The following is a 26800-nucleotide window of genomic DNA, read 5'->3' on the forward strand; positions in this document are numbered from 1 at the left end:
CATTCATGTGGCACCTTTTAACTTGTCCAATACTTTGGTTTATGACCTACAAAAGAAATGACATTGTAGCTCCGTCAGGCCAAAACAGCCACTTTAAAAAATCTGACATACAAATTTACCATAAAATTTACCAACTTTTTTTCCATTTTGGACATTCCAATGTGCTTTCCTCTTGTTCCAAAATATCAGTTTTGCACAGAAAGATATCTCAATCCAAGGGGCGGATTTCCATGAAATATGCTGTGCACTGTCTCATGCTCGTCAAACATTTAGTGACCGCATGGCCTGCCCTCTAGCACCTCCTTAAGGACAAACTTGAGTTTAATCCCCTACTACTGTAGTACAGTACCTGTGTTGAGTATAATGAACAGTGCAGCCTCTAGCTGAATCTAGCAGGGCTTTAAAGTTTTAGATTTTGTTTCTGATTTCAAGTTGCTGACAGGATATAAAAAAAGTATGTGTGAAAACTTTAATCCGTCACCCACACAGTCTTGCAATGTCTCAGCCATTTGCATGTAACTGACAGCCAGTCTCAGACAGTTTTTCTCTCTTAGACTTTAACAAGGTCTCTCAGATTTCCTGCAGTTTCTCGGGGAGTATTGTCTGCCGCTGCCCACACAGGAAGGTACCTGTTAGTTCTTCTGTCTGGCTGAGTGGGCCACGAGGTGCCTGTTGTCCTCCCACACCAAGCCTGGGAGACTCTGTCACGGCCCTAATGAGAACTGGACCTGACATCCTCTCCAACCGCTGCTCCTCTCCGCATCCCATCAGCCCCCATTTCTTCCTGTTCTTATTCCCCCAGTAATGATGGCAGAGAGGTTATGGCACCAGGCAAATTGTAGGTTGAATTATTGATGGGTCACTAGGTCTGTTGCTACGACGATGGCTGATCTCGTATGACATCCGTCAATGCAAACAGGTATAGGAGTGTTGTTATGTGACAGGAAATCTTTCCTATTTTTCCAGTGTGGAGCATTGACAGTGTGTGACACAGGGGCAGCTGATGAGGTCCAGTGTGCCAACATTATTATCTCTCAAGGTGCGAAGACAATGGCTCACAGTGATTTGCTGTAACAGGCAGCTCAGAGATGGCTCCACAAATCTAACAAGATTTTATAATGGAGTCTCCTCGTGTTTTTCCTAACAGTGGAACATGGGTGGGATTAACTCTTCCCTCTGGATTCCCCCCCTTCTTTCATTTCATGCAGGCATGGTATTACGATAACATTGCACACAGATGAAAAACAGTGCCACCTGATTTCCCAGAGAAAAAAACCGAAGCATACAGTGCCACTCGGTGGCTACCCTGTAATATGGAAAGATTATATAGAAGTAGAAACATCCCAATAATGAGCAGTTATGTTTATGACAGCCAATCAACCACATCTTCACAAGCATCCATAATCCTGTGCAGCAGGAAATATGTTTTCCTGGCATTCACACACACACAGGGCAGATATAATGGCGTGCTTTCATACTCGGTAATTAGACTCTGGGTAACACAGAGAGCTGAAGCACAAGGCAGAGGATATATATGCACTATAATTGCATCATTGCATGGGGAGGAATAACAGCAACTGTGACTGTTGTATTATACAGTAGCGGCAGTCAGCAAACTGTGAAATGATTTGTATAAGCCCAGTTTAGTGGGTCAAAGGGAGGGGTGGAAAGTAGGTGGGCGGTCATGTGCTTGAGAGAAGAAGCTGATAAACATTGCTTAACAATATAGCTGTAATGTGGACTAATTTAGAGCCGCTCCTTTCCAGCAGGGGCTTGATTGAGCCGCCGCCACTTGTTTGTTTTTCAATTTGGGCTTTGGTGGGTACTCCCATTTTACCGCTGCGTTTGTTTTCCGAGAAGTCCTCATGTCTAATTTACTGGATCTGCTTTAGCATGTTCGCTCACTCGCTCTCAGGCGATGCTATGCTGCATAAATTATGCAGAGTACTTTTTCGTTTCCGACATCAGGCTGATGTGGGAATGCGTGCTGCGAGTTAGCAAGACATCTATGTCACTCTGCCAGCTTTGCCGATGGAGACGTCGAAACATGTGTTGCAGGCACAAAATTACAGCTTGGTGGGATAAAATAGAACAGAATAGAATTTAGATTAGCAAAGAAATCGGTGGCATGGTAGGAAGGAAATTCAGGTTTTCAAAATTAGCATTCATTAGCATTCTTTTCATAATACTAATGGTTTGAAGAGAGCCTGCAGTACAATAGAGACAGCCTTTTTTGCCATCCCGTCCATGTTAACTTTGAATATTTAATATGAATTTTACACACCGCTGATGCTGCTCAATACAGCCACAGCTGAATATCCAGAATGCAGGATAAAGCTTGCTCAAAGGCAACAATGTTGATCACAGACTTGTTGAACCGTCGAGTGAAGGTGCTGCGACCTGTGGACTCTTCTGCTTCACAGTCCGCTCGCACCAGGAGCTTGTGAAATGAAGAACGAAATCAATGTGCAAGCAAAGGTCTCCTCCTGTCAGTCTTGTCAGATCCGGCTGAAAGGGTAGAAATATTGGAGGAAGATGATTGAAGCCCAGACTTGTAATATTCCTTTCAATCTGCGATGACTACACCCAGTGTTTGAGATACCTGAAGTGTATCTGTTTCTTTTTGAATATCCTCCCCGACGGATCAATGAAGATACAGAGAAAGGGATCCTAATAATGATCAATGCCACTGGGAGAGAAACTAAACAAACCAGGTGCAGCCGCTGCTTATAAAGAATTGACTTTTTGCTCCAGTTGCACTGAGAAAATGAGTGCCTTATTATGGCCCCAGCGGAATTAAACATCAAATACCTTTCAGCCAGCAGCAGCCAGGTGTGGGCACAGTTTAAACGGCGACCATTGAAATAGTATTTTTTAGAAATAACAAAAATCATACACCCACAGACTGCAGACCTGCCCCTGCAGGTGGACAGTTAAGTTATGATAAAACACAGTTTTATAAGCATTTGGGAGTTTGTAAATGGAGCCTTTTTTTTCTTACTCAAGGCCCCTCTATGATGGATCGAGTCTTTGATACAAGTTGATTCTAATGAGTCAATGTTGAGTTTTTCCCTCACTTGAGCACCAGTTATTCATCATATAGACATCGCCGGAGGTGTGGAATAGAGCCATAAATTTTATGACTTCAGACTCAACTTGACAAAGTCACAGAAGACTTTACTCGAAGCTCAGAGTGGAATAATCTTATATCACCAGGATCATATTCAGTTTGCGTTCTAGGATTTATGTCAAGAGGAAGAGGGGCAGTGAGAAAAGAGCATTCAGTTTGAAGAATGTCTTGTCACTTTTTAGAAGCCTAAAACCAAAATTTAAGACTTGTAAATCAGTATTTGGTTTCACCTCTTAACTATAACTGAAACTGATTTGTGAATGTTGGTAAACTAGATCCAAGTTTTACTACATCTGAGTAACGATTAGTCAATTGGCAGATAAATCATCCGCAGCTCTTTTGATTGTTGATTAGTTGTTAAAATAATTTCCCAGCTGCTCCGTTTTGAGCACTGCTTGTTTTTCTTTGTCTTATGTGCTAGTAAACTGAGTGTCTTTGGGTTTTGGGCTGTAAGTTGGACAAAACAAGATATTTGAAGACACCCCCCTGGGCTTTAGGGAGCTGTGATTGATATTTTGCCTTTGCCCACAGAGTGATGGCCTTTTCTGTCTTTTTCTGTGGCTTATCCACAGGTGATCGCTGTCGTCACAAGCTTGCTTTGGGTCCATGAATGACACAACAGTAGGGCGCAAGTTGTTTTTCTTCCTTTGTGGACAGAACTGCCAGACTCTGCTGCCTTTTAGCTGCTCTATAGATTTGTTTTTGATCAAGCTGTCCTCCGACGTTCAGGACGAAGGGAGAAAGATGATGAGAAAATTACTGTGGACTTGCATGCTGGTGCGAGATAGTGATGGAGGCAGAAGAGGTTAGTTTGCAAATCTATGTTCATAAGCCGCCAAATAGGAATTATTTATCTGTGGTCTAAAGAAAAACTTCTTTTTTTTCTCAGCCAGGCGACATCAAAAGAGTCTCAAAATGTCACCCGCTGAGTTTTTAGATTTAGTCGTTATTTTTGGAGCAAAAGAACCTGAAGTGACTTCAAATAAACTCTTCTCACGGAGGCAACTGGTTGCTGCGCCGGACTTGTGAAAAGACAGCATTATGCATGCACTCTTCATGTGCTTTGGTCTCAGAACGAGAGGGCAAAATCAAGGAAAACACAAGCAGTCCTCTGTAGCTGAGATGAAATTTGTCTTCAAACTGCAGATATGTTTTCCACGACACTGCTGCTTGTTAGGACTGTCAGGAACACCATATTTTGGGCTACGCTCCTCCAGTCACTGGCGGACCACCAGACACCAGAGAGTTCTCGTTCTCCTGCTTCTTCTGCTTCCTGTTTTTACGCCTCGTGTGGACGGTGCACAGACCCCTCTGTTTGCTCCTCATCCTTTTGTGTGTGCAAGACACACCTTAAAGTCACATTTGCAGGCCCTTTCCCCCTAAATGGTGGCGGATGTCTCCGCATTGCGCACCACCTCTCCAGCGTTGCCTGGCTGCAAGCCCATGTGTAATGCAGCCTCCGGCCCGAGCCCCTCCAAGAGTTGCATTGCAGAATACTCTGAAAAAGCAACGGCAAAGAAGGCTTTGGCTTGGCTCGTATCCATTACATGACTCGGGAAAGACTCCAGCCAGACATTTCTCTATTCTCGGCTGAGATGGACGGCATAGCGCTGCAACACGTGTCTTTTTGTTTAATTAAAGGCATTCATTTTTAAGGATTCTTTTATACTACAGTAGGTGCTGTTTGTATTATTATTTGTTAACGAATAAAAAAAACGTTCCTTAAATGTTAAGTACGTTATGTTTGTAATCCCAAAGGATTACAAAAAAAACAAATATCCGCATCCCAAAATTGAAAATCGAATACCCACACAACGAGCGAATAATCATCGAATAGTTGAATATTTGGGCCCAGCCCTACTGCTTACCATCCATTCCTCATTTTAAGCAGATCATGTTTTCTGTCGTCTTTGTCTCCCTCATCTCAGCAACGTGGATAAAGAGGAGGTGATGGCAGGCGCAAAAGACAGGGCTTTGTTCTCACATTTAAAACCCGCATTTCTACTCAGAATCAGTGACATTGCGAGTGAGGGATTTGTGCAGCTGATGAAGCTCTCTGCTGGCTACTAAACCACATCAGCAGCCAGTGACACAGTTAGTCATTTTATTGCCACATTATATATTCACCGTGTCCGTCAGCAGTCTAATCAGATATGAAGATGTGTCCTAAATGCGAAGAAGAAAGGAAAAACTGGAGAGACATAGTAGGTTGCTTGTCAAGCTTAGACATATGAAGAGGAGTCAAATAGGTCCTTTGTATGAGCATGACACTTTGCTGTGATTCATCTTTAAGGATATGGCAGGTGATGGTGTAGCTTTTTCTTATTGTTAACAAATCCTATGAAAATGATGTATTGCCTGTGCAGCCAAAGCCTTATATATCTTAATCTTATTCTGTGCCATAGACCTCCTCTTGTTGTCCAAAAACATAAAAACACATCAATGAACGCAGCTACAGCAGTTTATTTTTATTCGTTCCAACATACACTGTCCTGCTGCCGTAAATACTCATTAGAGCACCAAATCTGTGACTAGTTCCCAATAAATGCACTATTTATGGCTGTCTCAGTAACGCTGAGAGGTGTGTCTGTATACTGGTTTTAATACATACTCTTTAATACATCCTGATGGTAACAACAACGCCTTCAACTGTCCTAAACCTTTAACAACCAGCCTGCTTGTGTTTGTATTTTTACATCAATACTTTTGCAGAAACCAACAGTTGCATGTATGCGGTTCACATGGTGTTTGTTAGGTTTGATCACTTCAGCTGCAATCATAGTATTACACTAATGTTTGAGGCACCATCACGATGATACTATTAGAATACTTTATAGCATGAGAACTTGACTCTGTCACACATCCCTTGTGACGCTAAAGGTTTTTAGTTTAGTTTAGTTTATTTGAGAAGGGACAAATTAATAAATACACAAACAATGCCAGAATTAGCCATTTTTCATCTGTAGTCCCAGGCCAAGGTGTTACAAAAGGCTTCCTAAAATACATAAAACCAATAACAAGGCATGCAGTTTAAAGTCTTCCTAAAATACATCAGAACAAAAACATAAAACAGGGCACGCAGTTTAAATGTTGTAAAAGGACACAGTTGTTAAAAGCAGTAGTAACATTTATACATATATTTAACGACATTGTCGACAAGCAGGATATACAGTTTAGATAGCAGCAGCAAAAAGAGAGTTTAGTGCTGACGTGCAATATGTGTTAATCATCCATTGTATTACTTGGTTACTGAAAGATCTTTAAGTAGTTGTTTGATGTGACTTGGAATTATATTCCAATCTCTTGAACCTCTGACAGACCAGGCTGAACAAAATAGTGCAATCTCCTCTTATAGACCCCATAGTGACACGATTAGTATCAGTTCTTCTGATTTGTTACCTCTTTTTAAAGATTTATGTGTTCAGTAGGAACCAGTGGAATTGGAGCTGAGAGCAACAGACGGGACAGGGAAGTCGTTACGAACTGAGAGATGGACGAACACATTATGTTTTTTGTCTTTTCATGGGTTTATTGACAATAAAAACATAGAATATTGACAGTCTTATTGTTTAATTCAAAAGGGAAACATGCTCCTTAAAACACAAACAATTCATTTTCCCAGTTGTTGCATTAAGTCGTTTGCAACTGAATTTTACGGACAATCAAATGAACGGGAAGCTACAATGTGAGCATATAGCTGCGATGGAAGACTGCATAGGGCCCATTTTCTCGTGTCCTTTGTTCCCCGAGGCGAGGACTGAGAGGCTTTACTGGTAAACAGAAGTGGCAGACCTAGAAATGTTTCTCAGAGTCTCCACTAGCCTCTGACGATGTTTGCCAAGGGAGGGATGACTGCATGCCCAATGCGTGTCTTCGGCAGTTAAGAGCTGATGGAAAGGCCATTTGTGTCCAGCCTCCTATTCGCCATCCTGCAGGGAATTCTAACTGAAAGGGAAGAAAGCGACCTGTCGGCCGTCACATCGGATCAATGTTGGTGTTTGCCGAGTTCCACCATCTTGCCATCTTATCAGAAAGGCAGAGAAGAAAAATACAAGTAAAAATAATCAATCTTGGATTTTCTTGATAGCTTTGTATTATTGGATGGATGGGAAGGCGGTGCAAACACACAAAGTGTAATTACAGCAGCACTTCAGTAATGAAGCTCGCGTGCTGGAGGAGGCTCTCAGTGTGGCACAAGAGACCAGCAGTGTGTCAGCGAAGACAGATTTATGAACACGGCCCTTAATTTAGCTTGTGCGCTGCGTATAGTAAATCACAGAGCAGATGCCAGCCAAAGGGGTTTTACTATAATTAATCAAGTAATTTATAAACAAGCAAACAAGAATAAATGAGTGCAATATAATCTGCTGCCCTTGCTTCTTGATGGGAGTGTTTAGGTGTTAGTTGTATGTTGTTTATTCGACAAAGAATGCATGTGTTTAGTGTTGGTTTCATTTAAAAGTGCACAATTACACAAACTGAAGTATATCTCTATAATGAAACTCAAAATGATGCAAGCCCAGCGCACAAACGAGAGCAAGTTGGTGTGTGTGTGTGCTTGTTTTGAACTAAGTGTGTCTGCTTTGAATGTGTGTGTGTGTGTGTGTGTGCCTGTGGGCTTCTGGTTAGCTGGAGCAGTGGCGGCGGTGGTAGAAAGGACCGATGAGGAGAGATGGGACCAGGCGGAGGGTCATTAGTGCTCTCTTTGATAAAATAGAGAGCCAGGGGACTCGAGAGGGAGTGTAGCACATACACAAACACACACATTAGGCTGCTCTGTATTATTCTGCCAGAATTAACAAGTGACTGTGTACCGCCACCCTGGTTGCATCCCGCTACTTTTTGACAGAGAGACACAAAAATATCACAGTGCTATTTTCCCCCCCGAGTATCTAAAACTTAACACCTGATACCTAAAAACCGAATACCCGAATTTGAATGCTTTTTTCACACCCTTACTTTGAAAATATAAACAGGTTTCCTGAAACCGGCAATAACTTTTTCTTTATTTGGCCCTGAAATTAAAAAAGTTTTGGTTATTTCGGTTCAGTTTCAGAGATTTCTGTTCAAGATCCAGCTTTAATACAGAATTTCACAATGATAAGCATTTGTTTCCCCGTCCACACTACACACACAGAATATGTATACTATTTAATTAGTATGGCTCCCCCCTCTTTGTCTATTATTCGACTAATCAGTCGTTTTGGTTTTAGTCGACTAAGATTTCTTTAGTCGATTAGTCATTTTTTTATGTTTTTTTCATGCTGAACACAAGATTTAAAGTGGTGCTTTTGTGTGATTCTTTCTGAAGAAACTCAATTTCACAGAGCAATATCAGGGTAATATTAGTAATATCAGTGATAGTGTTTTATAAAAAGTGACATATTGTAGGGTTGTTAGTAGAAAGTAGCATATATGCCATGGGCACTTTTATTTTTTTCCAAAGTGGAAATTTGAAAGTTAACAATATAGTGGATACATTTCACATTCAAATAACACTCACATAATTATAATGCCCTATACAGTAAATGGAGTGATTTGAGATGAAGCACATTAGCTGGGTTAAACTCGGATAAATAAACACTAAAGGTGTCTTTTCCAAACTTTGATTGTTTCTTATTTAGTAACTCAAGTATTTACTGCTTTAAGTGAACAGTTTGAATGTAATGGAAGCTCACATTCAACATGCTGCTTTATTTGTTGGTCAGCGTGTGCAGCAGAAAAAAATCTTCTGACAGCATCTGTGAGAATATCTGATTTACCAGCCAGCATGAAACACTGGCCCTTTTGAAAAATGCAAAAAAAGGAAAGAGGCAGGCTCTTGCAATTTGGAAACTGCAGTTGTCAACTCACTATCTAGTCTCGTTTGTTCATTCATTCAATCATCGATGTACTCATTTATTTACTTTACCACTATTTTGCAACCCCTTGTTCTTGACAGTGAGAGAGTCTTTGATGCAGTGTTTTTGTAAAGATGTAAAGACCCCACGGGGGTCGCTCTCAACACCAATAACATTCGCGAGAGTTTCATGCAAAGGCTCATGGGTAGGTTTTAAGAGGACACTGCAGCTACTTGCTATGAAATTTGCATGTTAAGCACAAGAGAGTCTTCCGAATAGCTTACGTACATGATCTATGTACAAATACTAGTTGTGTTTTAAGGTACGAAACAATAAATGATTTTCCCAAACTGCAGCAAAGGACACATCACTATGTGCTCTAACAGTAATACTTTTTCACTTTGCTTCAGTAAAAACAAGCAATTGTTTTTCAGTCTACTTGCACAATGATAACAATCCTAATAGTGAAGGCGCGTGGTTTCTACCTATCTGATTGTTATTTGTTTTCCCCATTTTCTCTTCATCTTCCTCAATATTTCTGCTGAGTCACTGCTCCACACCGCTGTCGTGCTCACAAACTCTCTTTCTGGCTGCCCTTTGTCTTTGTCTGGACTCTGTTTTTCCTCTGTATACCATGTCTGTCTCTTCTCAATCACTTTCTCTGCTCTGTCTCGTCTCCAAGGCTTTTCTAGTCTCTTGTATGAATCTCCCCTTTTTCCTCTCGCCTCTGCTGCTCGGCTACCTTTTGTCTCCTCAGACGTCTCTTTCTTTGTCAGGGTTTCAATATCTCTCTCCGCTGTCTTCATTTTTTTTTTTTCCTGTCAAACCTCGGTCCCACTGGCTAATGGAGAGTTGGTGACTGATAATGCAGCTCATAAGATGATACATTAACTTTGCCACAGCCTTGGCCTCAGAGAGTCTGGTCCCCTGGAGATGGGGAGGAAGTGCGGCTTTAAATGGACTGTTGTAGATTACATCGATGAGATTGCTTTTAATCCTGCTGGAGTTCTGTTGTAGCAGGCTTTATGTTTCACATAATTAGCTTTGGAGGGGAAATGTGTGCAGGCCAGTGATTCCTAGCCTGTGACAGTGATTGTTTTAAGCTCGGATAAGATGACGGGCAGTTTCTGTCTTTGTAAAATCTATATTTCTACACGTGTTGTATGTGTATTGTTTGTTTATTTACCAAGTTGCCTTCTCCTGTATTTTCTTTCCAGATGTACAAGGCTAAAGTAATGGAGCTGGGAGAGAAGCTGCTGCCTGCCTTCAACACGCCAACAGGAATCCCCCGAGGAGTCATCAACCTGGGGAGGTGAGTCTCAGCGCCAGCCTTCACCTCCAAAAGTCCTCCATCCTTGATAAAAGAGGATATCAAGTTATCACGTTGGCTGGCATTAATCAGCACACATGCAGTTTTATTCATCTGAACATCCAGAGCCAGGGCATGATTCAGAAACGTGAGCAGAGTTTGAAGTGAGAGATGTCAACAAATACGAAATGATAATATTGTATTCAACCATCCTCTAAATCCTCAGTTAAAGGGATAGTTTTGGTGTTTTAAGTGTATGATGTACTTATCCATAGTCAGTGTATTACCTACAGTAGTTGACGGTTGGCACGCCCCACGCTTTGAGAAGCAGACAGGAGTTACCGCACAGAACCAAAGCAATGTACTGCTGTGGACGGGGCCATCAGACTCCATTGGAAAAAAAGCAGTAATTTCACCTTGCAGAACACGGGAGTAGCTGGTCTGCCACTGCCTCAATTGATCGATGTGTTATTGTGTGACTTTGGTTAGTTCGGATTCAACAAAGTCACACAATAGCACAAAACTAACCGATTGAGGCAATGGTAGACCAGCAACCCCTGTGTTCTGCGAGGTAAAATTACAGGTTTTTTCAACGGAGTCTGGTGGATGTGGCGAGATCATAGATGGATAGAACAGCTTCACTTCCCCATCGGAAAGGGCTGTCAGACGGTAAGGTAAAGCGGTGAAAATATTCTAAATATAACGTACACTTAAACTGATATTGATTCTCTTAGGTGAGTCTTTCTTTTAGGTGGCTAAAATGCGTTTTGCAGCCGGCCCCGTCCACAGCAGTACATTGCTTTGGTTCCTTGCGGTAACTCCTGTCTGTTTCTCCAAACTGGTGGCGTGCCGACTGTCATCTACTGTAGGTTATACACTGACTATGAATAAGTACCTCATTACAGTACAACCCCACTTCCTAACACCCAAGCTCTCCCTTTAAGTTACATGCAAGAAAGCTGAATTTCAACTTTCAGCTGTTTCAATGCCTTGGGACAACCTGGTACATAAAAATAAACGTTCACATGTTCTAAAAAAAGAAAGTAGTTCCAAATCTTGCAGTTTTCTGCACATAAAAAGTGAATAAAAAAAAAGAAAATTATAAAAAAGAATATGTCTAAACAAACGGGCCCACAGTCTCCGTTTATTGACAATGGAGCAGCTGCAGGCTGAGCTTTACAATGACGATAACATTTGGATAAGAATTAATCTGTGTTCATAAACACTTTGGAGGATCATATGAATAATATTTGCTTGTGTTTAAATGAGTTGTGTTGATTTTTAATCTGTTCCAAACCATTACCTTTCTAATCTAAAAATCTTTACTGACACAATCTCGTTAATGCCACAGTCACGCAACACAACATCAAGCTATTTTCATTTTAAGAACAATTTGACCATGAGTTTTAACTTTCCTCTCTCTGGATTTGGATTTGGGTTTGATTCTTTTTAAGTGGGGATAAAAAAATGTGCCTCTTGTTTTTTGATTGAACAATTTTATAATGAGACATAAAACAAATCGGACAAAGTGATGAATGCTGATGACATCAGTGTGTCGGTGACTGACAGTCAAATTATCATCGCTAGCCCACATACCCACAGCATGACTTTATATCTGTTCCATGCATGAACACCAGGGGACAAAAGTTTACTTAATGATTCAGTTTGATGCTGTTTCCTTTGAGACTGGATCTGAAATGTTACACTCATACAGCCATGTTTGATTTTTGGAAGTTATTTAGTGCAATTTAAACCGTTAAAACTCCTTTTATGTCTGTTTTTAAGATGTTAGTAAATCCTACAGTTTATCCTGCCATTCCCTAATCTTATTTTATAAGATACTTCCTGGCAACTCTGTCATCCACCTGCTACCAATTAACCCAGCAGCCAAGTTGGACAGCTGCTGGCAGATTTAATTACCTTATTCTACAGTTAATTCCTGCTACATCACCAACACGGGTCTGTGGTACAGATGGGCTGGAGGAACCAGGCTGCCCATACTGTGGTCATGTGGGGTGCATGGAGTGACGTGCAGACACACGAACAAGCATATCCACTATACAGTACACACACACACAAACACGTAACTTGAGATTAACATATGCAATGTGTAACAACACAAGCAGGCCGTCAGCAGTCTGCACACGGGGGTGTTCAGATCTGCTGCCTGTGCATCTGACAGTGTATGAGACGTATTTTCTTATAAGTGATGTACTGTTTTGCATTACTTGGTGTCCTTTCCTGCATATTTGTGTTATTGTGATCAGTCAGTCATCTGCAGGTGTAATTTAGCTCTAAGCTAAGTCTGGTACGATAAATCAGATGGCAACATTTTAGATGAAAGTTCAAATCTCATCGCACACCAGATTTCTTTTTTTAAGCGCTGAAAAGATGAATTGATTAAGCAATTAGTAATCTCTATAAACAGATTCTGCATTAACATGTAGAATCTGTAGGCAACGGGACAAGATTTTGTTTGATTAGTTAATGGACAAAAATTAATCATTTAAGTACGTAAATTACTAAATGATTTAGTTTATTTGTCTTATTGGACAGTAAACTGAATCTCTTAAAGATCCCCTCCACTCAAAAAAAATGTTTTTCTAATGTTTATGTCCCTTAACATTTCTGACCTTGACTATACTGACTTACAGTATATCTGTCCAAATGTCTTTGTACTTCTCTAAACTCTGAGGTTCAAACGTACCCCAGGCCAGCTAGACTTTGGTACGTCACAAATTTGAAAGCCAAACGCCGTCTAATACGCAAATACCGACACATATCGTCAGGGAAACAGTCTTCGACACCGGCAAAGAAACCTGAAACCTCCAGCGCAGAGCGGACTTGTCAGTAGAGTTTACATTACCATCATGAAAGTTTTGACGGCCCCTGGAGCTTCCTTCCATTATCTACCAAAAAATCCCATTTCTCAAGAAAATCAGCAGCTTAATCAATGATGAAATGCCACCCCTTACAAATAAACACAATAAAATCAACGTAATGTTAGCATTTCTTATAACTTAAAAGCCCTTCGAAATGCTGAAGATGGTCCCGATAGCACCTAAAACCTAAAATACAGATATACTGTAGATTAGGGCTGTCAATCGATTAAGATATTTAATCATGATTAATCGCATGATTGTCCATAGTTAATAGTGATTAATTACATATTTTCATCTGTTCAAAATGTACCTTAAAGGGAGATTTGTCAAGTATTTAATACTCTTATTAACATGGGAGTGGACAAATATGCTTGCTTTAAAAAAAATAATCGCAAGTTGCATTAATGTGTTAAAGAAATTAGTGGCATTAACACAAATTTGCATTAACGCATTAGTATCGCGCCCTATTATAGATTTTACCAACATTCTTACAAGAAATGCATATATTGAGAGGTCAGTTTTATTGTGTGTATGTTCCTCGTCAACATCAAACACTACAATTAGTTTAGCTTCTCTGTACAAATGCACAAAAATGCCAATTTCCCCAACATATTATGCGTGACATGTGATATTGATTTTTGCGTTTTTCATTATTTTCTACCCCTCATATTTCTGGTAGCTTTGCAAGAGTGTGAGGGTGTGTTTGTCAAAGGCAGTGAAAAGATTAATGAGTGCCCCCATGCATCCCCTCCACCTCTCCAAACATGCATAAACACACCACCCAGCGCCCTGCACCTCCACTTTGATTCTTAAGATTGATTCTTCTTAAAGGACGAATCAGATGTGAGTCGAGCCAGAGCTACTAATGATGTAGACCCAAAACTTTTAATGGGTGCATTCATCAGACTGGAAAAGTCTTTGACTCACACACCACACAGCTCCCACCTTTTTCTCTCCCTCCATCTCCTTCTTACGAATTCAGTTCAATTCATTACCGGATGTCTGATCTTCTCCAGCATCTATTAGAGGATATGTAAAGTCATTCTTGTAGCACATTCTGCCTCAAGTAATCACAGCCTTGCATTAGTGCACCGTCTCTGAGACCACACATTAACTGAGAATTAGATTTGCAGAGTGATATTACCCACACTGACTTGAGGAAATAAAACCGAATGATCTCATTCTGACCTTGATGTTCATAGGACTTTTGGTAACTTTTTAAAGCCGTCTTTACACAGTGAAAACTGAATTTGGCAAGGTTCGAGTTGAGGTTCATGAAACTACACGAACATCAGTCACAACAGGCTACAATAAACACTTAAAGCTTGGGTAGGTAACATTGGAGAAACCAGCAAGAGGACGCTAGATTATAAAAATTATCCAACTGAAAAACCCAACCCAGTGTCCAACTCTTCCAATGAAAGTAGCTAGCATTAGCAACACTAGCTCCAAAAGTCCCTAAATCTAGCGAGAAAGTCGCCAAGTCGGCAACACCGACAGCTCGTCACTTCAGGCCTCCCTCCAAAGCCACTCCCCCAAAATTATCATTATGAACATAAACATATAATAATGACAACGTAAAGTTGAAGCCCTTCCAACTTAATTTAACTCATTCAGCGTTTGATAATGCAGCAGTGCTGCATAGCGTTGATTAATTCATAAATTATATGGTAAATTTAATGTCAGAAAATGCAGACGAATCCCCCTCAGAATGTCCCACAGCTGAAAGTGTTGTATTCAAACTGCATGTATTGTCCAAAACTTAAAATACTGTATATGCAGTTTACTATCACATAACACAAAGAAAAGAACAACATCTTCACATTTTAGAAGCTGGAACCATTACAATTGTTGCGGATACATTTCCTGTCAAAAGCGAATACATTTATTGACTAATCGTTTCAGCTCTGGTGTTGCACGTAGTTGAGTTAGAGTGAGTTTGGGAGAATGACACATGGTCCAACTCTGAAAACCACAAATGACAACAGCTGAATGTTCAGATAGGTCGATATACTTTGGATGGAATGCATTATACACATCTCTGGAGATGTGCAGTAGATTAGGGTTATTGATTTCCATCTGAAAAGGGAATAAAAAATAAGAACTGTCTGTTATGATGCATTAACAGAGACAGAAGAAGTGGCCAAGAGGTCCACCAGGCACTCAGAATCCGCAACTTTCTGCAACTTTGTTTTGATGTAATACAGAGAGAGAATCACGTCTAAAATAACAAGTAATACTGCAGCTGATACCGGATGATCATATGAAGCTCAAGCTGCCTGTAAAACTTTTCTCTCACTAGAACTTCCCATCAAAACAGGATGAAATTCAGGATATTGTGCTGTACTTGGATGAATAATTTAGTTCTACAGCACGGACTGTGTATTCATATACCACTGGTGCTTTTATTTTAAGTTTGACTTTATTTTTGGAAATGTAGGAACATACCAGTTGTCATACAGTATTACCCACAGCATGAAAAGGAACTTTTTTCGTAGTTTTTGGTGATTGTTTTTATGCCTCTGCACCCTTTCTTGTGAAAGCGATATCTCAGAAACGCCGAGGGGGAATTGTATTACATCTGGCACAAACAACCACTTGGATTCAAGGATGAACTGATTAGATTGTGGTGGTCAAAGGTCACCGTGACCTCACAAAACACACTTTTGGACCTATAACTCAAGAATTCATATGCTAATTATGACAATTTCACTCAAATGTCTAAATGGATAAAATGATGAAGTGAAGACATTTTGGACATGGATGTAAACTGCAACTTGTCTGGTTACCGGAGACATAAAACCGCGAGGCAGTAAATTTGAGTTTTCCTTCGGTTTCAATAAATTTGTATCTACTTAAGTGTACTATTGCATCAGATTTAAGCTACTATACTCCTCTGGTCTAGTAGATTTTCAACTTGAACTTTTTACTCCGTAATGAAGAAAACAATATTGGCTGTGATAAATCTATTGATAGCAGCAACTACCTACTGTTTATGATATTAAGTCTGACAAAGAGTGAAATAAGGAAGAACATAAATCTAATAACAGTTAAAGGTTAAGCTGTGTTCTTGACTAACGGGTCATGACCATCTTTGTTTCTTCAGGTTCCCTTTTCGCCCACTTTTAGAGGAAATTATTATACTTCTGCTTATAGAGTGCTGCAGAGATGATATATTTTTGTAGGCCAACCCGAAAGTTAGCATCGTCCTGGTTCCCTCGACAAAAAGCAAATGTTTATGATACTTAACATGTTTTGTTCAGCAAGATAAACTTCACAAATGAACACAACCTTTATGATTTTTGAATCAGAAGTAAAAAGCTAACGTAAACGAACTGCACCACAGTCACATAACTGTATATACACAGTGATCTTATGAAAGTGTTTGTCCATGTAGATGCCAGCATGTAACAGCCATGAGACTTAGTCTACTTCTTTGGTTATTGTTGCAGTGGCACCAGTTGGAGTTGGGGCTGGGCCTCAGCTGGGAGCAGCATCCTGGCTGAGTTCGGGACTCTTCACCTCGAATTTGTCCATCTGTCAGAGCTCTCCAGGAATCCCATCTACACAGAGAAGGTGTGATACATACAGTACATTTCCAGTTTGACTTTGCAGGACAATTTACTGCTATTCTACTTGAGTTTTGAGCATGAATTTCTACCATTTCTCTGCAAGATGCTTTCCAGCCTTGAAGTGATGATACAAATTGCATATGTGAAACCATGGCAATGCAATGATATTCTTTTGTACCCTGGTGTCTTTGCAGGTTATGAACATCAGAAAAGTACTGAACAAGATTGAAAAACCCCACGGCCTGTACCCCAATTTCCTCAGTCCAGTCAGCGGCAACTGGGTCCAACGTAAGTACTGTGTTAGCGGTTTATGTGACCTTCATTCTGGTTAAACATCTGTGAGTGAGATTATTGTAAGATTTTGGGTCATAGAGTTTCATTTGTAATGAAGGACAAGGTCAACGGCTTTATGGCAATATTAGAAAAAAGACACGGTTTACATGTGACCTTGGTGACAAATCCATCTCTGAGCTGCACAGCGAAGGTCATTCCTGTTACCTACTAAGTATTACGATAATTATGTTTTCCCAATGTGGGATGACGATAAAAGACTCTGAGTTCATTGAATGTCATTTCACATTTTTTACCTTCCCCATTTCTGACTCTTTCATTTGGCTATCACAGACCTTGAGTCACCTCACGTGTCAAAGCTCTTTGGGCTGCTCACCTGTATCACCCGCCCATCCGTCTATTTCCTTTCATTTTTAATATCGGGCTCACAGCAATGGCTATATGACTCCCATTGCTCTGGGTTATTAAAATGATAATGAATTCAATTACTTCATAAAATTGGATCTTTCCGATTTATCTGAAAGGAGGTGAGGAAAAAAAAAAATCAGGGTATAAGATGACGCTGGGACTGAAAAAGGTGTTAATCTGGATGACTACAGAGGCTAATTGTTGTGGGTTGATGTGTAGAGAAGCAAAACTGTATATATTTATCGCCACAAAGGGGAAAAAATAAATCTTGGCTTCACAGCTCACCCTCATCTGTCTGTGTCAAGGACAAACACAGCAGCACTGTGATAACCTTGCGGGGGAGTCGGAAAAGGTGTGTGCGTGCAATGCATTCAATGAGCATGAGTGGATAGATGAAGACTTACAGTATGCACGCCTCCCCTGTAATATCATATTCCTCTTCATGAATTTGAATGTGGACTTTCAATTTCCACTCGCAAGCTTAAAGTGTGTTACATCATTTTACCGTCAGTGAACCGAGAGCGTGTGGGTTCACGGTACATGATCATGCACGCCACGAATTAACCAGAAAAGCCAAGAAAGAGTGACAAAATAACGAAATGCAGCGTATTTTGGATGTTTTACCACAAGACATAAATCTTATGTAACACTGTGATTCCAGTGACGCGAGTTAGTCAGATATGGTGGCCTGTAAGATTTGTGAATAAAATAACAGGATTTTTGCAGGGTTCACCAAGTTAAATTTAGACTTTTTCATACCATATAGAAAGTCATTTAATACCTGTTTCATGATCATACCGGCCAAAGTAACTATTATGGAAAACCAGAAGGGACAATATGGCCTGGAATTATTTACCATTATATCCTATTTATCCAGTGCTTCCCAGCAGTATATACAATGGGCAACTCCAGGTCTGAGAAGTGAAGCCTATGCAGAAGTGCCTTAAACTTGCATTCTTCCTAATAGCCAGCAGGGGGCGACTCCTCTGGTTGCAAAAAGAAGTGTTAGTGTATAGAAGTCTATGAGAAAATTACCCTACTTCTCACTCGATTTATTACCTTAGTGAACATTGTAAGCATGAGTTTATGGTCTCAATCACTAGTTTGAAGTCTTCTTCAATACAGCATGATGTTCATTTAGTAAATGATGGTCCCATTTGGAGTAAGATAGATGATAAAGCAGGGTATGCTTTAGGGCATGGCTACCTTGTGATTGACAGGTTGCTGTGTGGTCTGGGAGTTGTCTGTGTTTTCATCTTAGAACTTTGACCCTTTCACAGTGTGTTTTCAGTTCAAGTTAATTTTGACTTTTTGGTTGCCTAAAAATGTCTTATTCAGCATTTTGTTGTACTTAGCTCCACCCTCTCGAGTTACTTCTGGTTGCAAAAGAAAAAAAAACATGGCGACGGCCAAAATGCTGAACCTAAAGCTTCAAAACGGCAGTCCACAAACCGATGGGTGACGTCAGGGTGACTAAGTCCACTTCTTGTATATGGTAAATGGACTTGGACTTATATAGCGCTTTTCTAGTCTTCCGACCACTCAAAGCGCTTTACACTACATGTCAGTATTCACCCATTCACACACACATTCATACACTGATGGCAGAGGCTACTAAGGTGCCAACTTTGCCCATCAGGATTTAATCTAAATACTCATTCACACACCGATGGCTCTGCCTCCGGGAGCAATTTTGGGGTTAAGTATCTTGCTCAAGGACACATCGACATGTGACCCGGAGCAGCCGGGGATCGAACCACCGACCTTCCGATTGGTGGACAACCTGCTCTACCCTCTGAGCCACAGCCGCCCATACAGTCTATGAGTATATATCAATAATTTCTAATGGTATAATTCATTAAGTAATGCGACCTAGATAAGCGGCATGAAATTGATGGATGGATTAACCAATGAAAATGATTTATTCATTCATTTCATCTAAGTTCTTGCTAAAATCAACACTTGCTCATTATGAGACAATTAATTACTGTAGCTAACGGTAGTGACAGTGTTTGCTACAGGTGTGATGGTGCTGACATAAACTCCACAAAAAAGGATTGAACAGCCTCCCGTACACACAATGCACTGTCACAATAACCCCCCTTTCAGTTTAAACGTCTCCCAACAGCCTTGAATGCATACAAATACATTTAACCTTTTCTTTTGAGGAAATTGTATTCAATGCTTTTTAAGTCTATTCAAGAACTGCAGATACCCTGAAAACAGACCTGTATGTGACCCCGCTGAATATTTTCAAACAGCTCTGTTTCCCTCCTGTTCCCCTTCTTAGATCACGTTTCCATCGGTGGCCTCGGGGATAGTTTCTACGAGTATCTGATCAAATCGTATCTGATGTCAGACAAGACGGACGACGGCGCAAAGAAGATGTACTACAGCGCGTTGGAGGTATGGAAATTGTAATCTTATATTTCACGCTCAGGCATGGCTCCGTTAGATCGAATGATAATAGCTACAGTCATTTGCATAAGCCTGCGATCAAACAAAGTGCTTTACACCCAAGATGAAGCGACAGCGTTACATAAAACAACGAGAGGACAGCAGGTAAATTGCTTAAAGTTTTAGGTGATAGTTGAAGGATACATCTTTTCAGATATGGACTGTGTGACATTACTGGCTTCATTCATCTGTAGGTGTCAGTTACTCAAATTTTCCTAATGGCTTTTATGGGAAGAGCCACAATGCTCTCTTGATGGAGCGTTGAGTTAAAAAAAGGAAATGATAACAAGGTAGAAGATAGTTCTCTGTCCGCACACAGGCTGCATTTAATAAGTATTTCTGAGTTGAAGCCTTAATTAATGACCATCTTGAGCGTGACTGCTGGACGCTTGATCGATGAGGGTCGCCCCCCCCTTCTCACAGTGAGTCCCCCTCATAAAATGTCTCATCAATTTCATCATTTGACATTATTAGAGAGCAAATCCCGCTGCCGGTTTTTATAAAATCTGACAGCACACATGCAGAGAGTGACAAGACGTTAAGTTGTTTTTTAGTTCCTGTTTGCTCACATGCTGTAAGTAAAGGGTTCTGCTGGATGTTTATTCATCCGTGGAATTAACTGCATAAATGAATATTGAAAATATAGAGAGTAAGTGCTGGTCTTGTTGTTGTTTTTGTGCCACACCGAGGGGAAAAAAAGACATGCATTTGATCTCTCTTTGTGCATCTTAAATCTCGTGCTGCTGTGTTCTTTACTTTTATCTGACAGCATTAAATTCAGACTTATGCAATGTTGGAAGTTTTTCAGCAACGGCCAACCTAGTAACAGAGCTGTCATCACGTTTAATTAAAAGTGACGTAAGTGATCATTTGGACATTGGACCGATCTGTTAAATTGCCATTACATTTACATAACAATAAGCATGTCTGAATGTCTATACTGCACTCAAAGTAAAGATAATGGAGTGATAGTGCAAAGCAAAGTCCCCTATCATCACTCAAAACCAGGGATGTATAGATGTTTCTCTCTCCTGTTGGCATTCAGTGGATCTCATTCAGAAGTAGATGTAGAGCTCTAATGGATGCTTTTATTCAAAGCACCATACCATGATTATATACAGCAGGAGTATTTTTATGACAGAGATGCTCTCAGTGGAACGGTCACAGGGGAAAGGAAGGAAGATAATATCGAAAAGGAAAGCTTCGGTACTGTGTAATTTGATTAGACGGCAACTCATTCATGTATTTATATACTGTCATGTAACATAGGAGCACTCCCGCTACCTGCAGATAGACATGTCAGTGCACATGAACCCACTCCACAGTATACCTACAAATACACAAGAATCTGTCTGTTTTGGTCTTTAGTGGAGATAATGTCAGAGTTAAGCACATCCCCTCCGGCTACAATTATAGTATCACAGACAATACGTTAAGATTGCCATTGCCTCAGTTCTCATCAGAAGGTCAAGCTAGAGGCATAACTGCTAATTACAGACTCTCCGTCTCCCCTGTGACTTGGTATTTAAATGGCCATGGACCCCCGCGCTATCAGATTAAGTCATATACTGTGTGTTTGTACAGAGATCTAAGGTGAAGGCGCAGCACAACTCATTATCTTTGGCATTCAAATAAAAGTAGATTACTAATTAAAACACAGTGTTGAATGAGAGAACATTTTCCAATTAGACTCTGCCATGATTACTGCTAACAACAGCTAATTAGCTTGAAAATCATCAGTCTCAGCCCTCAGGAAAAATGATTTTTTTTAGAGAACATGGTATTTAGAAGCTTTCATATTATACACATTATGACGCTTTGTCGTCAGCAGGTTGCATCTTTATCAACCCTCATTTAGCAGGAAAGGCTTCTCACATACAGGAGTGGTAGGAGGGAATTGCTACATGAAGGAGAAAGGTATACATAGTACAGTACTGGTTATCACCATCACGTGGCAATGTGAAATTAAAATATCCCACTCCACAAACCAAATGTTCTTCATATATAAATCTGAAAGAGGATGTCTTCATTTCCTCATTTTTTGTCCCAAGCTCATCCTGAAAGAGCTGTTAACAAAAATTAATGACTGATTGGATTCACGGGGGAATTTACACTTTTAATTATCAGCCCTGTGGGGTGTTGCCACTGAATATCACAAACGAGGATTCAAATGCAAAAGGAGCATCAAGCCAGACAGAATGGACGGGAGGGAGATGAGAAAAAAAACAAAATCTGTAAAAGAGAGGGAATGATGAGTTGTTCAGAAATGATCTCATGAGATGTCCTTCTGTTACATTTTGTCTTATAAAACATAAAGCGCTGACAAGAAACACAGCTGCAAAGAGGCAGAAATGCACAAAACCTAACTTTGCAGATTCCTCTGAAAAAGAGAGATTTCTTTCTTCGATAAAGAAATCTCCCTTTCCTTGTCTCGGCCTCGTCCATCTGTCTTTTGATCATTTATTAAAGGATCTGTACTGGACCTCTTCTTCACGGGGTATCAGATAAAATCCCGTAGAGGTTTCTTCCTGTTATACAACACATACATAATTTAACATATAAATGCAGACATTTACAGTGTAGCAGCCGTATTGCACTCATCACTCGTGTGTTGAGATTGTTCACATAAACAGGCCTGTATAGAAAACACTATGTTTAGATACTCCGATTGGGAATTTACATCTTTGGTGGTTTGACCTCCAATTCTGACTTTTCTTATTATTGCTGTCAGATCATAACTAGTTTGTGTGTTAACTAACTTCATCGCAGCACAGTTAGGTCTTGGTAGGTGGTGGTTATTGGTTAGGTTAATTTAGCACTAGCTAGCACTGTTGTGTCAATACAAACGTATTGCAAAGCTTAGTAAGCATATTCAGTTCACAGAAGGGTAAATCCACATACAGTAACTAGGGCTGTCAATTATTTAAAATATTATAGCCTTATAGGGAGATTTGTCAAGTATTACTCTTATTAACATGGGAGTGGGGAAATATGCTTGCTTTATGCAAATGTATGTATATATTTATTATTGGAAATCAATTAACAACACAGAACAATGACAAATATTGTCCAGAAACCCTCACAGGTACTGCATTTAGCATAAAAAAATGTGCTCATATCATAACATGGCAAATTCAAACCCAACAGGCAACGACAGCTGTCAGTGTGCTGACTTGACTATGACTTGCCCCAAACTGCATGTGATTATCATAAAGTGGGCATGTCTGTAAAGGGGAGGCTCGTGGGTACCCATAGAACCCATTTTCATTCACATATCTTTGGGTCAGAGGTCAAGGGACACCTTTGAAAATGGCTATGACAGTTTTTCCTCGCCAAAATTTAGCGCAAGTTTGGAGCATTATTTAGCCTCCTTCGCGACAAGCTAGTATGACATGGTTGGTACCAACGGATTCCTTAGGTTTTTCTTGTTTCATATGATGCCAGTATCTTCACTCTAGCTTTAAAACTGAGCTACAACCTAAAAATCACAAGTTGCGTTAATGCGTTAAAGAAATTAGTGCCGTTAAAACGAATTTGCGTTGACAGCCCTAACTGTCACCTTAAGAAAATGCTGGTTTAAATATTCCTGACCGTGTGTGTTGCTGCAGGCGATTGAAGCTAACCTGGTGCAGAAGTCTCCCGGTGGTCTCACCTACATGGCCGAGTGGAGGGGAGGGATCCTGGACCACAAGATGGGCCACCTTGCCTGCTTCTCCGGGGGCATGATCGGCATCGGAGCTGACGATGGAGCGCCGGAGAAGAGGCAACACTACCTGGACCTGGCTGCTGAGATCACACACACATGTCACGAGAGCTACACTCGCTCAGGTGAGTGGAAATGTCAGGAACGCTGAAGACGGGTAGTAAGAGTGTGCAGAGACACTTTGCTTTGAGAGGGTGCACAATAGTTTAGTTCAGGAGGCTCAGTGTCGTCCAGGAGGAGGGCAGCAGATGAGTAACTGCTCCTGCTCATTTTGCTTTGGATATAAATATACCATGTCAAATTGAAAGATACATATTTTACTCTATACATTGCCTGCAGCCATATCATATTTATTTTTTCAAGATATATCTCTGCACAGGCCAAAGATTAAGATACAATACCTTATTGCCATAGAATTTAGTTGTTAGGAGTGGAACCGAAATAAAAGATTCTAACCCCGTACCTGCACCTTTCAGACCCAACGCGACTTTATTTTATTCTTCAAAAACAATGTTGTTTGCTTTGCACAGAAAAAAAGTAATCTGACAAAAGTCCGACACAGAATATGGCACGCCGAAATACCAGCACAAAAGAAATAACTTCTACTAGCCGATAAGCTCTATAGGTTTAGTGGCAAAGACACACTTTGCAGTCAGCTACCTGCATTTAACACTATAGCATCTCAAAATAATACATTTTCCAACTCACTGGTTGGTAGATCAACTTCGCGTATCTGATTGCAAAACATGACACGCATCAGCATGGACGATTTGCAGAGTCAGAAAGAGAGAGGTAATTTTCTTATTAAATTGCATTTGAAAATAATCCAACCCAAGATCAAAGCTTTATGGAAAAAACATCCTGAATCAGACATGACATGCGACCCGTTCTCAGATTCAGACCAGGTTGCTGAACTCTAAAACAATTGTTTAATTATTTGTTTAAATACATGAACAGATTTCATTGTTTAACTTTCTTAAAGCTTCCCATCATCTGAAATTTTAACTCATAAGTCATTTCTATTATTTGTTTTCTTACTCTTTGGATAAGACTCATTCTGTATTTTAGACATACTACACGGTGGCTATTATACAAAAAAAAGCCAGTGAAATGTCATGCTTCATCACTGTTGTGGTACACTATATCTGTCTTTCTAATAGAGGTTATGGTGGCATTCAGAGTAAGAAAATTACAAGTCTAGGAGAGCATTATTGTAAATTAAAAAGGCTTCAGGCTTTTTAATTTTGCCCCGACTCAAAAATCGTTCTCGGTGGCTTCACCTCAACAGAGGGACGACAGGTCTAATAAGGAGCAGCGAAGAATTAGAGTCCTTGATTATTCTCCAACGTCTCACAGCTGTAGGCCGACATGGCGGTGTCTCTAAGTTTGTTAGATACTGATAATCACATTTTGTTGTAATTCAGGAGAAAGAATGAAAAGAAAAGAGATAAGGAGAGAAAATGGAGATAAAGTATGGACGAGTAATAAAAACTGAGTCCACAGGCAAATTTACTGTAGCTCTAGCCTAGAACTGAAGGAGAGTAGAAGGGCTGTTATAGATATACCAGGGAGAAAAAATGCAATGGAGAATGAAAAAGGAGAGGAATAGTTGCCAGTAACAAGCCTGCCTTCATTTTTTTTGGAGAGGCCCTTGTTTGATCTCTTCTCTTCCCTGGCACCTGTCTTGGCCCTGACAATAATCTCCTCTGCTAATTTCAAGCTTTTTCTTTCACCCCCTCCACTGTTGGGTGGGCTGTAAGGATTCATCCTCAATGTTCACTCGCCTTCGCTTCTCCAGTAAGATAATGTGACTCACCACATAACAGGTTCCTTGATACGCTTGGAATACTTTTGATCTGCAGGCCCAAAAGGCTTCTCTGGCTTTCTCTTTCATAGTCATCCATCAGGTTTCTCTTAACTCATTAAAAGGGACTGGATGGTTCTTAGCAGCTCTTGGATTAGCTGTCTGCAGGAGAGAGAGAGAGAGAGAGAGAGAGAGAGAGAAAAGCGAGATTTGCTATTGCATGTGCGTTAAGTGGCTGCTATCTAGCTGTGTCTTAAATATGGATACCATAAAGACTCTCCTTCTGCTGCTGCTCTGGATCAATGCCACCTTCACGGCAACTGATTGATGCATGGGAAGCCGCAGGAAGATGAAAAGGTTATTGGTTTCAGAGAGAAGGTGGTAATAGACTTTTAATGCATAGCTGTATTAGTTTAGCTGATGTACAGAAGAGCAACTTTGAGAGACTGACAGCATGTATCACTTAAGGCTGTCACTTCTTATTCTAACCACTGTTCAAATATAGGAAAAAATAAATATTTGATCTGTAATCATTAATGTTCAGCTGGGAATTAACAGAATGACTGGATTTTGCCTGGGGAATTTTTCTTGTGTGCAATAAGCAGGTGGGGCAGGAAACTGGTAGGTAAAAAGTTAACATAGTTGAGACCAAAACGTGTTGCGGTGTAAAAAGGTTGCTATTCAGTTCCCAAGGCAGGTAAAACAAATCCTGAGACAAATTTCTAAATTGGGTTTGACACAGACGTGCTATTCATCTGATGAACTTGTGGAAAAATCAATTGTTTTGTCTGCTCTGTGAGTTACCGAGGATCCTCTGTTGAATTAGCGTTAGCGTTCCAATCACAAGCATCGACAGCGCAGAGAATGATTTAGTTCAAAAACAGGCTGTCAGGAGACAGGAAACAGAGAGTGGAAAGAGCCCAGAAGTGAAGTCTGATTAGGAATCAGATAGATGTAATGAAAAGTGTTTCAGTCGGAGAGGAGAGGCTCTGAGCCGTGGAGCTACAGATGTGGCATGGATGGTTATGTTGTGCTGGCTAACTTGGTGCTGTGGAGATGTAAATTGTGCTTAATTCATCAAGACAATAGTTAAAAGGTACCATGTGGATAATCCTGCCAAACAGACTTGAATCCACCTTTTTTCTTGCACTTGTCTTGGACTTGTGCCGTGTTGGACTCGTATTTGTCTTGGCTATTGAGAACTGGTCAAGTTGTTCCTGGCTGCTGATTTGGGATCAATTGTACAGATCGTTGCCTGATTTTAACAGTGTTTCCCGTATATAGCATTCAACAGCAGCGCAGCACGGATGATAAAAACATCCCTGAACGCAATTTGGGCCGCCACGGCAAAAAAAAAGATCTATAGTTCTATGAGTGTGAGAAATGCAATGAGAGGAAGAGGGA

The 26800-nt window shown here is 40.4% G+C and overlaps 1 protein-coding gene and 1 long non-coding RNA gene across 4 annotated transcripts in view; one reads left to right on the forward strand and one right to left on the reverse strand.

Annotated features, from left to right (window-relative positions):
- LOC141778671 (mannosyl-oligosaccharide 1,2-alpha-mannosidase IA) overlaps positions 1-26800 on the forward strand; it is a 216038-nt gene that overhangs the window by 181963 nt on the left and 7275 nt on the right. For 2 of the 3 annotated variants that reach the window (XM_074653059.1, XM_074653060.1), the window contains exons 6-10: positions 10188-10281; positions 16610-16737; positions 16928-17021; positions 19723-19838; positions 23498-23717. In XM_074653059.1, coding sequence (XP_074509160.1) covers positions 10188-10281; positions 16610-16737; positions 16928-17021; positions 19723-19838; positions 23498-23717 — 652 coding nt within the window. Of the gene's footprint in view, positions 1-10187; positions 10283-16609; positions 16738-16927; positions 17022-19722; positions 19839-23497; positions 23718-26800 lie in introns of all 3 variants that reach the window. The other variant, XM_074653061.1, reaches the window with a different exon arrangement.
- Positions 16586-26800, reverse strand: part of LOC141778677 (uncharacterized) — a 119273-nt gene continuing 109058 nt past the window's right edge. Inside the window, exon 3 of the long non-coding RNA XR_012596116.1 lies at positions 16586-16724. This is a non-coding gene — a long non-coding RNA (uncharacterized LOC141778677). The remainder of the gene's footprint in view (positions 16725-26800) is intronic.

Source organism: Sebastes fasciatus, chromosome 12, assembly GCF_043250625.1.
Source record: "Sebastes fasciatus isolate fSebFas1 chromosome 12, fSebFas1.pri, whole genome shotgun sequence".
In the NCBI taxonomy this organism is placed as follows: Eukaryota; Metazoa; Chordata; class Actinopteri; order Perciformes; family Sebastidae; genus Sebastes; species Sebastes fasciatus.